The sequence below is a fragment of the Aspergillus ambiguus genome (assembly GCF_047715705.1).
Source record: "Aspergillus ambiguus strain CBS 117.58 unplaced genomic scaffold BDV59scaffold_3, whole genome shotgun sequence".
Classification (NCBI taxonomy): domain Eukaryota; kingdom Fungi; phylum Ascomycota; class Eurotiomycetes; order Eurotiales; family Aspergillaceae; genus Aspergillus; species Aspergillus ambiguus.
The window spans coordinates 797,703-810,801 of record NW_027395516.1 but is presented as its reverse complement, the minus strand read 5'-3'; the positions used below and the strand labels follow the sequence as shown (position 1 = coordinate 810,801).

At 54.5% G+C, this 13,099-nt stretch overlaps 4 protein-coding genes across 4 annotated transcripts; 3 read left to right on the top strand and 1 right to left on the bottom strand.

Annotated features, from left to right (window-relative positions):
- Nucleotides 1-256: 256 nt before the first annotated feature.
- On the bottom strand, nucleotides 257-4,289 carry BDV59DRAFT_169867 (putative RNAPII degradation factor Def1). Its single transcript, XM_073688325.1, has 3 exons — nucleotides 4,093-4,289; nucleotides 3,256-4,026; nucleotides 257-3,187 (listed from the first exon to the last, which is right to left on the bottom strand). The coding sequence occupies exons 2-3, from the start codon at nucleotides 3,555-3,557 to the stop codon at nucleotides 898-900; spliced, it is 2,592 nt and encodes an 863-aa protein (XP_073551899.1). The 5' UTR covers nucleotides 3,558-4,026; nucleotides 4,093-4,289; the 3' UTR covers nucleotides 257-897.
- Nucleotides 4,290-4,473: 184 nt separating this feature from the next.
- BDV59DRAFT_85156 (uncharacterized protein) lies at nucleotides 4,474-6,032 on the top strand. Its single transcript, XM_073697199.1, has one exon. It carries the CDS (start codon nucleotides 4,560-4,562, stop codon nucleotides 5,844-5,846), a length of 1,287 nt encoding a protein of 428 aa, XP_073551898.1. The 5' UTR covers nucleotides 4,474-4,559; the 3' UTR covers nucleotides 5,847-6,032.
- BDV59DRAFT_85160 (uncharacterized protein) lies at nucleotides 6,033-7,141 on the top strand. Its single transcript, XM_073697200.1, has 2 exons — nucleotides 6,033-6,457; nucleotides 6,518-7,141. Exons 1-2 carry the CDS (start codon nucleotides 6,409-6,411, stop codon nucleotides 7,003-7,005), a joined length of 537 nt encoding a protein of 178 aa, XP_073551897.1. The 5' UTR covers nucleotides 6,033-6,408; the 3' UTR covers nucleotides 7,006-7,141.
- A 292-nt stretch (nucleotides 7,142-7,433) lies between these two features.
- On the top strand, nucleotides 7,434-12,298 carry BDV59DRAFT_190937 (bifunctional saccharopine dehydrogenase/ubiquitin carboxyl-terminal hydrolase; the record flags this gene model as incomplete). The annotated part of the gene is made up of 10 exons (XM_073691830.1): nucleotides 7,434-7,494; nucleotides 7,585-7,665; nucleotides 7,743-7,759; nucleotides 7,817-8,057; nucleotides 8,119-8,145; nucleotides 8,200-8,375; nucleotides 8,430-8,526; nucleotides 8,594-8,741; nucleotides 8,800-9,067; nucleotides 10,394-12,298. 10 exons carry the CDS (start codon nucleotides 7,434-7,436, stop codon nucleotides 12,296-12,298), a joined length of 3,021 nt encoding a protein of 1,006 aa, XP_073551896.1.
- Between the last annotated feature and the right edge of the window lie 801 nt (nucleotides 12,299-13,099).

Sequence of the window (13,099 nt, the reverse complement as noted above, 5' to 3'; positions counted from 1 at the left end):
GAATTTATGATAGTTATGCACGAAGAATCAAATTCATGACCCTACGATCTATCTAATTATCTATATCTATAGATGTATATATATCGGTCAGGCGAGGTTACGAGCCAATCGAATTGAATAGTTGATGTCACTTGCACACCTTCCTAACTAGGTAAGGCGGAACGTGCGCACATTCCAACTGCGTTCATGCTGCATACCGCTGGGGACTAAATAGGTACGTAGGGGTGAATCTGAAGCATATCGAGTGCGCAACTCTCCTCGCAGCTCAATGGTAGTTCACTTTTATAACTAGCTGGCCCATGCCTACATCTAAGAAAGGTCAATACAACGCCATAGATCAATTCTTGCATTCTTTGTCCCCTCCATCCCTTGTCCTAACCAGTCAAATTGCATAAATGCAGCCCAAACTGAACCCAAGTATGTAGTACAGGAAGCGGAAAAATATGCAAGGCGAGACAAGAGCCCGAGGGAAAGAAATTTTGTTAACAAACGCAAAGGAAAAGCAGGACATTGTTCAATGTCATGATCCGGATCAACAAAGGCAAAATAAAAAAAGAAAAAAAGAAAAGAAAAAGAGTAAAAGAGACAATATGAAAGGACGTTTCTTTTCCACTTCAATATAGCATCGTGAGATCAACCGTGCATCAAATAAAAAGACAAGTCAAAGGAGCAACCAGCCAAGGTCCCATTGAGAGAAGAGATTACACACTGCAGGAGTGACAAAAGAATAGAGGCAAATAAGCAACAGATGAAATATATCATGTTTTTGATCCAGGCTGACCGTCCCCCACCGAGTAAATGGAAATGCGAATTTCATCATCCCGGAAAGAAAAGCAAACCAGATTGAGCAAAACGAGGAAAAGCAAACGAGAAAAGAAATGTCAACGCCATGATCCGTTAGTGACCGTAATTACCTCCCCAGCCGCCACGGCCGGTGTTTCCATAATAGTTGGCAAAACCGGCTCCCGGGTAGTTACCATAGGCAGTTGCCTGGTGATGGGTTTGAGTGGCCGCGGCCTGGTGTCCACCAAGAGATCCCAGTCCTCCATACTGGGGGTTCAGCTGGGGGTAGGCGCCAAATCCTTGTTGGCCCTGCTGACCCTGGAGCGGGGGGAGACCGGTCTGCGCCTGGGGCTGACCAGGAACGCTATTCGTGGCAGACCCGGGGCGGTTGGCCTGCGCCAGCGAGGGACTGGGTCCGCCCGCCTTGGGGGTGTCAAAGCTCTTCGTCTCCTCCGTCGTCACGGGAGGCTGCTGCTGACCGAAGCTGCCCTGCGAGCGGCCGAAGACATCCGACATTCCCGTGCCGAACGCGTTAGAGCCGGCGGCGGTCTGCTGGCTCTCCGAGGGCTGGGCCGATCCAGTCCGGCCGTACATGGTATCACGGCCAGGCATAGCCTGGTTGAAGCTGCCAGCAGTCGCGGGAGACGAGGTGTGGTCGTAGGAGAAGGCGTGGGGTTGTCCGTACATGCCCGCCTTGCCATAGGGGGCATACTGGCTGCCGTACCCATATTGGCTCTGAGGCATGTAGTGGTCGTCATACCGGCGCGCATCGTCGTACATGGGACGGTTCCGGCCGTACTGGTGCTGGTTGATGTGGCTCATGTAGGAAGCGTAATGAGGGTTGGAGAAGTAAGGGTAGCCATATCCGTAACCATGCGCGGCCTGGCCCGGCATGTGCTGGGCAGTGGGGGCCTGGGTGGCACCAGGGAGGGTGGGGTTAGGAGTGGTATGACCGCTGTTGGGTGCGTCAACGTGCCCGTAACGGCTAGGAGGCTGGGTCGCAGGGACATGAGGCTGTACTTCGGCACCCGTCACAGCGCCAAAACCAGCAGCGGCACGCTGGGTAGCCGTGGCATCCTGCGACTGACCGTAGGTGCCATAGTAGTTGTATGGGAGACGCTGGTCCATGGCGTAGAAAGGCGAGTATTCGCTGCCAGTCGTGACAGCGGGCTGGACGGGGGCCTGGTTGGCAAAAGGCTCCTGGATCTGCGGCTGAGGCTGAGAGACCTGTTGGCTGAACGGGTCGTAGGGCTTCTGGGCATCCGTGTAGCGAGCGAAGTCGGTGAAGGAGGTATCGGCGGAGCCTTGGGGGACGGGAGGGAGTCCGGGAGCCGGACGAGCAACGGCCGGGGTCTCGGCGGACGCCTGAGGCTGAGTGGAAGGAGGGAGGGAGGCACGAGGGGCCACGGGGGAGTGCTGAGGAGGTTGAGCCCGAGTCTCGGCCTCTTCACGGTTCTCGTCGATATCGACATCAGCAGCGTCGCCGTTGAGGCCCATGCTGCCGAACTGCACGGCCGCGCGGTCAACAGCGTGGTTACCGGGCATGACAACGGCCTCCTGTTGTTCCATCACGCGACGCTGAGCACCGGGTCCACGAGGGCCCTGCTTGAAGGCGCTGCCGGGGTAGAGGCCAGGGGCGCCACGAGCGGGGGTGGAGGCCGCACCGGCATTAACATCCAGGGTACTGCCAATCGTGCTCGCAGCAGTGGCGGTGGGAGCGGGGGGAGAGACATCGGGGATCTGAGCAAGGTTGTTCTTCGTCAAGTCATCCTTAGGAGGAGTGACATCGGTCGAAGAAGCGGGAGCTTGTGTAGGTTGTTGAGGGATAACGGGTTCGGGTGCCTTTTGAGCGGGGATAGGGACAGGAGCGGGGACGGGAACAGGAGCAGGTTCAGGAGCTTTTTGGACCGGGGCAGGTTCAGGCGCCGCGGGCTTCTCAGGAGCAGGAGCAGGAGCGGGAGCGGGAGCGGGTTTCTTCTGGACAGGCTGGGGAGCAGGGGTGGGTTTCGCGAACAGGGAGGCCCAATTTCCGCCAGTCGGCTTCGATGCATCTTTGGGAGCTTCCTTGGACGAATCGACAGCTTCTGCGGTTGCGGGTTGAGCGCTGACGGTCTTTTCGGTCTTTGTTGCATCAGGAACAGCGGTCGTGGTCGTAGCTGTAGTGGCGGTGTCGGTGGGTTTGTCCGACCGGCTTCCATTCGTATGAACACCAGCGCGACCACCGCGACCGCCTCGACTACGATCACCACGGGCGCGACCGCGGCCCTCAAATCCGCCACGTCCACGAGCACCACGCACGGGAGCCGAAGTTGTCTCGGTCGGAGCAGCCTGTGCCTCCTTGGGCTTGGGGCGGGGTCGGTCTGCAGTCTTCTTCTTCACCTCTCCCCACTGCGAGACATTGCCTACGATGGAAGATGACGGGTTAGTTGACGGCAGTGGAAGAAAAGAGGATGGAAGGGAGGACACTCACCTTCCGTTATGCGATCAATGGCTTGTTCCAGGTCCCCATCGGCATCCTCCAGAGCGAAGACGAGATCCTCGTCAGTCCAGTCGGGGAACAATTCCTTCAGCATGGGAAGAGTGCCGGAGTATTTCTTCTTCATGAGACCGAGTTCTCCTTCATCTTCGAAGGCGGGTTGTGTGCCGTCGGCGTTGTCAGCCTTTGCAGATCTGCTGCTGCCACCTCGACCACCTCTGGAGCTATAGCCGCCGCGACCACCGCGAGAAGATACTCTGCCCCGAGAGGCAGAGGTCCGTGACTGCACTTCAGACATGATTTGTGAATGGAACCGAGTGTGCGAGAGATTCCCCTAGATGAAGGAAGGAGGAGAAAGAGACGGAGGAGGAACAATTCAACGAAGGGAGAAAACAAGGTGCGGCTAGTGTGGCAGAAAAAGCGGGTAAAAAAGAGTTTAGTGAACCTGGAAGAACCTTTTGAAGGCTGCAGGGAGATGGGACTCACCAGGTTGAAACACCCACCTGGAGGAAGAGGAGGGATTCGAGGAGACCGAACGTGAGGTAGAGGGAGAAGGAAGAGAGAAGAGAAGTGGGATGGAGTGAGTTAGAGAGAGGAGGGAGACATTAACACATGGAGGAGAGAGAGAGAGAGAGAAGAGAAGAAGAGGAAGAGGAAGAAGAGAAGAGAATGATGGGCGAGTGTAAGTAACGAGGCTGTACAGCTGAACCCACTTGAGTACAGTAGGTACTTGGGTACCTACCAGGTAGTATACCTCTTATACCTTGGTATGTAGACACCTATGGAGTTTTCCCTAGATTTTGATGTGCCTCTAATTTATAAAATAATGCCAGATAATATCCTCTATTCATCGAATCCTCTCCATTTCGTCACCATCGTGAAGGTTCCCTAATGACGACACATCGGCTCCATCCGATGGATCGATTCCGATCTCAGCCTCTCGATCTCACTTCCCCATGAAACCAATTCTATCTGAGTCGATTGAGAGTAAGGTCTATCGGAATAACCCACTCGATCAACTGAATATATCTACCCATGAGATACGATGTATCTTAGGACTATCTTGAGGTGCAGGTGATTAGAGATGGTAATATACGCGTACACACTCGTACCATTAATACCGCGCCCGGTAACTGCCGTCTCTCACCGCCCACACCTGCTGCGATGATTGGCTTCACTTTCCCTTCCGTTTTGGGCTTCATCCTCCTCGTCCCAAATGGTCATTATTGCTCCTCATGCAGGGAGAATCCGATAATTCTCCCACTCTCTCCCACCTCAGTCCCCCACAAACTCCCTCATCATGAAGGGTACCTCCATCTTTAACTTCCGTTCTTGGTCCAAAATCCATCCCCCATTGCCTCGGACACCTCGTGAGTCTCAGCAACTCCTCAATGCCCTTACGTCCTCCTTCCGTCGCCAACTCGATCATGAGTATCCGTCCACTTCCTCCTCCGATCGAGAGAGATCTCTCCCCGCCGAACGGTCACAGGGAGCTCCGGACTCGTCCGTTCAGGCTACCGATCGCCATCTGCGCACCATCTTAGACAATCCCCTCTTCCGAGTCGTCCCCTCCAAGCCCGCCAACCCAGCCTTGCACCGCGACCCATCCGGCATGGGTAGTATCGAGCAACAGAGACTGGCAAAGGAACCTATGGTGGTCTTCGATGAACTTGTCGCGTCCGGCTCCGTCACTGTCTCTGGTCTCCGCAGTTGTCTCAAGTCCCAGCTCCTCCTCGCCAGCCCGCACACCGGTACCGGCTTTGTCAAGGCGATGAAGGAGTCCAAGGCGGGCACAAAGGTTGTTACCTGGTGGTTCGCTTCCGATTCCGAGACAAGGAAGATCCTCTTCAAGTCGCGGGCATCAACAGCTTCCCTGCTCAAATTCATGGTTGCCGAAGGCCTACAGGAGACTGTGGTGGTATGGTTGAAGATGTTAGCCAAGCACGACATTGGCGGCCGCCGTGGTCGTTTGCCTGAAACCATTGCGCATCAGGTCTTCAGTAATCTTCTAGTTGATCTTCTCAGCGCGGAAACTCAATACGGAGGAGGCTTGGCCTCCGCCATGCGATACTATCTGCAGGCCTGCAAAACCTACTTGTCCGTAGATGATGGACAGGTCGACCAACGCCGGGTACCAATGCTGTTACCTGCGGCTACCCACCTGTGTCAGTCTGTAATGCAGAACGCACCGACCCAGACCAAACAGGTGCCCGCCTCGATGTATGATGATTTCATCAGGACGATTTCGAAGCTGTCCCCCAGATCGACCCGAATGGCTACGATCCCCATATACCACCCTACCAGACCAGACGTCAAGCCTCTTCTCGATTTCGTGGATGCGCTTCCTTCTTCTGATCGGCTCGACTCTTGGCCCGAAGGCCGCCGGGAAAACTTCCTACGTGCTGCCTTTGACGGCCTTCGCGTGTTAATCGATCAAGAGAAGCTGTGGGATGCCGCGTACCTGGCCCGGTTCATCCAGGAACAGCTTCCAGGCAAGACTGATTCGATGGCGGCATCTGAACATGGCCACCTGACGTCCGCGGAGGAACAAGAGTTACTGGCACGTCTGGATCTGGCATTAATATGAGGACTGGAAGAGGCCGCAAACGTCATGGACATAAACATGCTCAGAGATCCGGAGAAGGCGAATCGTCAGCCCGGATCTGCACGCGCGTAATCACCCTCATCCCATCAGGTTGCACCATCGAGAAGTCCACTCCGCATCCTGCTCCACACGGGCCACACTAACGGAGGTTTTCTCCTCTTCTTGGCATGCTTCGCCGACACAACCGCCTCTGCATGGAAGGATTATGTGATGCGCCCCCTCGAGCTGGACTTGACAGTGTTACTGTGTTGTGTTTCCCAATTTGTTGTGGGCGAAGGGGGCTCGCCCCAACCGAGACTGGCCCCCGTCGCATCAAAGCCAGTCAGCACCCCAAGACGTCGCTCTTAGTAAACATCACCGCGCAACCTCACCTCCCAACCCTCCTGCATCTTCCTGACTACCTCCTCGTCCTTCAGCCCTTCCCATCCCGAAACACCCCCATAAACCCTGCAATTTATTGTCGCTTTGCATCTGCGACTCCTTTTCGACAACATTGTTAACCTCAAACATCCCTTGTCCTCTGCATAGTACTTGATCCGTCATCATGTCTTCTGAACCGACTGCGAATTCTGTCGCCACCTCCGCTGTTCCAGGTATGTTTTGTCTATCACAGCTCTTAGTCCCATCCCTTATATTAACTTTCTGGGCTCCAGAGACCTCCCGCGTCGATGGCAGTAAACAATCCACTGATGACACCGCCAAGCAAGCCAACGGGGATAGCGGCAGGTCCAAGCCTGCGGACGAGAAGAGCGCCCCCGAGAAGAAGCCGACCGAGGTCAGCAAGCCTGTGGAGGATCTGAAACCTACAGACCAGTCTTCTGTGCCCACCGCCGCCTCCGAGAAGACCGATGTGCCATCTGCGAACGATAAGAAGGATGAGTCCAACTCTGGAGAGAAGAGAGACCTTGAAGCCAGCACTGTACCTGCCGATCCTGAGAAGCCTGGCGTTTCTGAGCCGGCTGCGAAAAAACAAAAGGTCCATGCAGAGACGACCGAGGCTGGGTCCAAGAATGGAGTGGACAGTGCGAACGGAGAAAAAAGGAAGGCAGGCCGCCCTAAGAAGGGCAAGGATGCTGTCAAGAAAGACATTCCCACCGATGGCATTGGTAGTCGCACTCGTAGCCGTACCAAGGCTAACTAACTGATGAAGATGGGACCTTACAATACCCCGTGCTCAGCACCCCATCTTGAGTAACGCATGAGAGGATGTTTAAATGTTCGAGGGCAGCTGAAAAGCCAATAAAGTAAATCACATGTTTCTGTCTTGTTCAATAGGCTTCAATCGAACTTGTTCATTTGGTTTTCCATCCCCTGTGTTTATCACCGCGTACGGAGTACATCAATCCAGACACGGATCGTCCCGACATCGGGCTGCTGAGTCATCCTCTCCCACCGGAACGGAATAACCTGCCATAATTTCGTCTTCCCCCACGGTCACCTAACTCAGACAGGAAAGTCTGTGTCATAGATCTATTGGCCTCTGTCGATTAATATTTACCTCCCACAAGCTTCCACGTCTCCATCTCCCGTTATTTTTCCTTCTTCGACCATCAATTCGCCCCAGAAGCCATGTCTTCGAATAAGATCTGGCTGCGTGCCGAAACCAAGCCCGCTGAGGCGCGCTCTGCTTGTGCGTGTACCCCGCCATAAACTCGTGCCCTCAATGGCGACAGCATTGGTCCATTCTATCCATTGAGGCATGTGCTAATATGACTGTCAGTGACTCCGACCACTGCAAAGGCTCTCATTGATGCTGGCTACGATGTGACCGTGGAGCGCTCGACGCAGCGGATCTTCGAAGGTACGGTTTGAGCTCGGTCCTGATTCAATTGACACTTCTATCGGTGACCAACGTGCTAATTATCATCGTTTCTGCAGATGATGAATTTCCGAAGGTATTATCATGCTACATTGGAGCCAGCCACGAAAATCTCTAACTTTCCGCCACATAGATCGGAGCTAAGCTGGTTGAGGAAGGCTCCTGGGTGAAGGACGCTCCCAAAGACGCCTTTGTCCTGGGTCTGAAGGAGCTTCCTGAGGATGACTTCCCCCTCGAGCATGTTCATATCTCTTTCGCGCACTGCTACAAGCAACAGGGTGGCTGGGAGAAGGTCCTGAGCCGCTGGCCCCGTGGTGGTGGTACTCTTCTTGATCTTGAGTTCCTCACGGATGATACTGGACGGAGAGTTGCCGGTAAGTCGATAATGTGTCTTGTGGGACTTCTGTTTCTCAGGAAACTGACATCTGCGTGCAGCCTTCGGATACTCGGCCGGTTATGCGGGTATGCATCCCATTGTCTTGTCGTTTGGGTGAATTGAGACTCAGGATATCACAGGTTCCGCTTTGGCCGTCAAGAACTGGGCTTGGCAGTTGACGCACCCCGAGGGTGAACCTCTCCCCGGTGAGGTCCCTTATGCCAACCAAGACCTCCTCATCGAGTCTGTGAAGGAGTCCCTCGAGGCGGGCAAGAAGATAGCTGGCCGCTCGCCCAAGGTCCTTGTTATTGGCGCTGTGAGTCCACCTTTATTTGATCATTTGTAGGGTTAGTATTCTGACGCCGTGTAGCTCGGACGCTGCGGTAAGGGTGCCGTTCAGCTCGCCAAGGATGTTGGCATTGCCGAGTCCGACATCATCCAGTGGGATATGGAGGAGACGAAGAAGGGTATGCCTGTCGAATGTCCTCATAACGTATGATGTCCTCGTCCTTGTATTGACTGTTCATGCTCTAGGTGGCCCCTTCAAGGAGATCATTGAGGACGCAGACATCTTCGTCAACTGTATATATCTTTCTTCTCCCATCCCCCCCTTCTTGAACGGCGAGACCCTCTCTTCCCCCAACCGTCGTCTGTCGGTCATTTGCGACGTGAGCGCTGATACGTAAGTCATGGTGCCCTTGTCCTACATCCTACGGAGGCAATAGCTAATCCACCCATAGTACCAACCCTCACAACCCTATCCCCGTGTATACTGTGACGACTACCTTCGACCACCCTACCGTGCCCGTGATCCTCCCTGCAGGCACCCAGGGTCCTCCTTTGAGTGTGATCAGCATTGACCATCTGCCTTCTCTTCTCCCCCGCGAGAGCTCGGAGATGTTCAGCGAGGCGCTTCTGCCTAGCCTGTTGCAGTTGAAGGACTGGAAGAATGCCCGCGTGTGGAAGCAGGCCGAGGACCTGTTCAAGGAGAAGGTCAACACTCTGCCTGTGTCTATGCGCGCTTGAACCTGTGTTGGATTCTATGGACAGAAAAATGTTGTTAATGATGTTTGAGATATCTTTGGTTCAATAATTGGTCGGCTACTACGCGGTGGGACATGTCATGGATGTTTAAATAGAGTGGCATAAACGAAACAGTGGACTTTGCGACGAATACATTGTCTCTGCGTTTGGCAAAAGAAATAAACCGGGAAAGTATCGCTGTAGATGGGCAATTGACCTGTTGTGTAGCAGACTGGCCAAAAGAGGCTGGCCCTGTCACCTGATGCCCGTCTCAAAAGAGACACCAACCACAACAACAGCTCAGTTGTCTGCCAGCTTCATTTCCCTCGGTCCCTCCCACATCATACTTGCTTCGGGCCATTGTTTGTGACACGGAATGGGCTGAAAAAGCAACCATGCGATGGATCTTCCGTCCATCTACCAGCTCACCGAGACTGAGTGGGTTGATCAACTCCCTGGCTCGTCGTCCATGACATAAGAGCAGCACACCATTCGGCGCTATCGCCGTTAGTAGCGGATTGATCATTCGCGATCGCCCAGCCCAAACCGAAGCAGTGAGCGATCTTCGTTCCGTGTGACAAGAATAGCAATAAGGACTAACTTGGCTCGTCTCGTCCAGGCACTTACTGACGCAGTACCTGTTTCACATGGCGATCAAGACACGTCGATCTGGCAACGACTAACCAGACGGCTATCTCTGCCCACAGGGGCTTCCTCCATCGCGGCTTGACGGCGTACGGCTAAATCCACCGCAGAATGTGGGGTGTGAACGGAGCGTCGGGAAAAGGCCCTAGGGCGCGCTCGGCGCTGAAGAAACCTCCGGGAACTTCGGGCAGTTCTGCAAGTGACTCCCTCCTACCACCTCGCGCTGGGACGGAGAAAACCATTTCGCACGGCAGTGTTGGTGCTGTGGTACATCCATCAGGGTCGATCAAGCTTGTCCATTGCCTGGTTGCTCCCGATCCCCAGAAAATTGTCGAGATTGCCTTCCAGGTGAGATATTCCCATTGGACCCCCTCTTTTCTCCTTGAACCCTACCCCATCTCTCTCCACTCCCGCCGGTTTTATGGGGAATCCGCAGCTGACGAACTGATATCATAACTAGCAATTCAAACTCGACCCGGGACACAGACTCCACGCATTGAACCGGCTGGCAACTCCTTTCCAGTAGTCGCTCTCTTCGCCACCGGTCTCCAACTTCAAGTTTCCCGCTCTCCAGGCAGCCATCAATGGAGCTCCGATAGCGCCAACAACACCGGCTTACCTGGAGATTCTTTGCCCCTCGCTTCCCTCCCTCCCTCCTACCGCCAGTTGATGCCAGAAAAACAAACCACAGTCGCCGCATACGCGGCCGGCGCCTCCCTCGCCGCTGTCGCCCTCTTCTACGTCTTCGGCCCCAACTTCACTATCGACAGCGACGAGGTCAGTGACAGCAACCGCAAAAAGAGCATTGTCGGACTGGCTAATACCGCCAATGACTGTTTTATAAATTCCGTCCTCCAGGCGCTCGCCGGACTGGGCGATCTGCGCGTTTATTTGATCCGCGAGCTGCACCGCCGCGAGCTGGACGGCCCGGAGGTTTACAGTATCCTCCCCGACGTGCGCGAGCTGCGCCGGGGCGATAAGCCCGACAGGATCCGCGAGCTGCAGCAGGGTACCATTACCAGGGCGCTGAAGGAGATGCTGGACCGGCTGAACGAACGGCCTATCTACAAAAAGACCATCTCGGCCCGTGATTTCATACAAGCGCTGGAGTATGCGTTCCGCACTCGGATCAGCCGGAACCAACAGGATGCGCAGGAGTTCCTGCAAATCGTGGCCGAGCGTCTCTGTGATGAGTACCACGCCGGTGTGAAGGCGCGACAACGCGCCCAGCGTGCAATTGAGGTGCCTGCGGGCGCGGTGCCCGGTGCGGTCGACTCCAGAAACGATGTGCCAACAGAGAAGAACCAGAGAGAGGTTGAAGTCCGCGTTGATGATGGCTCGGAAAACGGTCTTCCGGCTATCATAGACACCAAGCTGAAGGAGATCGACAACGAATACGGGTTCCCGTTCGAAGGCAAGCTGGAGTCGCAGATCGAGTGCCAGTTCTGCCATTATCAATATAAGCCGAACCAGACGTCGTTTGTCAATCTGACTCTGCAAGTCCCTCAGAAGAGCTCCACTACTCTCAATGCCTGCTTCGATGGATTGCTCAAAACGGAGTATATTGAGGACTTCCGGTGTGACAAGTGCCGATTGCAGCATGCGCTCGACGTGAAGACGCAAGACCTGATGCGCACTCGCGGCGAAAAGGAGCGACAGCTTTTGGAGATGGAGATCGAAAAGATCCAAAGCGCTTTATCAACGGACCCGGAGCAGACCCTGGAGGATGTCGCTCTGCCACCTGCAGAGCTTGCGCCTAAGCGGAAAATCGCACGTCATATGCGGATTACGGTGTTCCCAAAGATCATTGCCATCCATCTTTCGCGGTCCATCTTCGACCAAAGCAGCTCGACGAAGAATGCCGCCAAGGTCTCCTTCCCGGAGCGGCTGCCGCTAGGTGGTATTCTAACGCAGAAGTGGTTCAAGCTTCTGGCCGTGGTCTGTCACAAGGGCAGTCACCATAGCGGACACTACGAGTCTTTCCGCCGGAATAACCTCTATCCGCCATTCGCGACCCCTGACGTCTTCAGTTCGTATGCCCAGAGCCGCGCGGCGAGCACGAATCCGTCAACCGCCCCTAGTCCTCGTCTTGGTACTCGCAGTACTCCTGATACTGAACTTCCGCCACTGAACATCTCGACCTCAACATCATCACCTTCCCTCTCGTCGCTTTCCTCCACCGGTCCTTCACGATCCGGTTCGCTAAAAAAGGCTTCCAAAACGGGATCTCAATTGAATGCGCCTCCTTCCCCGGCTGTGAGACCCAGCACGTCGAGCTCCCGTGTCTCGTTCCAAAGTACCCGGTCGAAGTCGGCCACTCACCTCACGCCCGGGTCAGAACCGCAAAGTCCGGCTACTGAGGGGAGCGGACGCTTGAGCAAGTCCGCCTCCAAATCATCATTGATGGGAGTGGATTCTGCTGCATCTCGACTTCGCCGTCGACGCAAGGCCAACGACCGCTGGTGGCGTATCTCGGACGAGAAGATCAAGGAGTGCAAGACTTCAGATGTGCTTGGCATGCAGAAAGAGGTCTATCTTCTATTTTATGAGCTAGAGAAGCCGGGTCAGTGATGTGAATGTGGTCCGATCCGGTTGGGTGTCGTTATTGTTGGGACTCCGTTGAACATAGATTCATATTCGCATATACATATCAGATCACGCTTTTACGTTGAAGATACCTAGTATATCCTCTGGTTTGAGTTATACGGAGTACATGCTATCATAGAGACTTGACGTCGGCAAATGCTCCAATGAAGGTTGGTGCTCGCCTATCAGCCAATTATCTGTAGTCACCGATAACGTTGGATAACGGCATCAATGCTCTCCGGTTATCTACACGGCGGCCGAAGTTACAACCCCGAGGTATCCAACTTGATAGGTGCTCATGATCTTTTCCCCTCCCATGGCCCAGATGCGGAGGTTCTTGGGGTGTCTTCCCCGCAGAATCTTCGATCCTATGTAGGGGTCTGGAAGCTTAGTCTTCGATGTGCCAGAGAGCGGCGTTGGTGTGCCTGAAGGTTTTCCTCCTGTTCAGGGACCGGTTCCTTCGATTTGATACAGACAGCATGCAATTGGCGTTCTCCTGGGCCATAGCGTTCCGCATGGCAGGAGATATACAACTGGGGGCCGAGGGTCGGACCTAGAAGTAGCCCCGAATGACCCCAAGCCAACAGGTTCGGAAACCTATAGGACCAAGACCGTCCTAACTCGAGAACCAAGCAGCTATCCCTTCTTGGCCGTGAGCCCAGAAGCCATTTACAAAGTGGCCAATTATCTATGGGCTTAAGATATGATACCCGATCTGTCCATGGCCATGAGTGGTGTTCAGCCGACGGGCTATATGCGATAAGATGCTGAGCAGGGGGCTTTAGC

Excerpts from the sequence above, each read along its gene's own strand:
- BDV59DRAFT_169867 (XM_073688325.1), bottom strand. The coding sequence starts at position 3,557 with ATGTCTGAAGTGCAGTCACGGACCTCTGCCTCTCGGGGCAGAGTATCT. Across the intron at positions 3,188-3,255 it reads GCCATTGATCGCATAACGGA|AGGCAATGTCTCGCAGTGGG; the intron begins AGGTGAGTGTCC and ends ATCTTCCATCGT.
- BDV59DRAFT_85156 (XM_073697199.1), top strand. The coding sequence starts at position 4,560 with ATGAAGGGTACCTCCATCTTTAACTTCCGTTCTTGGTCCAAAATCCAT.
- BDV59DRAFT_85160 (XM_073697200.1), top strand. The coding sequence starts at position 6,409 with ATGTCTTCTGAACCGACTGCGAATTCTGTCGCCACCTCCGCTGTTCCA. Across the intron at positions 6,458-6,517 it reads CGCCACCTCCGCTGTTCCAG|AGACCTCCCGCGTCGATGGC; the intron begins GTATGTTTTGTC and ends TCTGGGCTCCAG.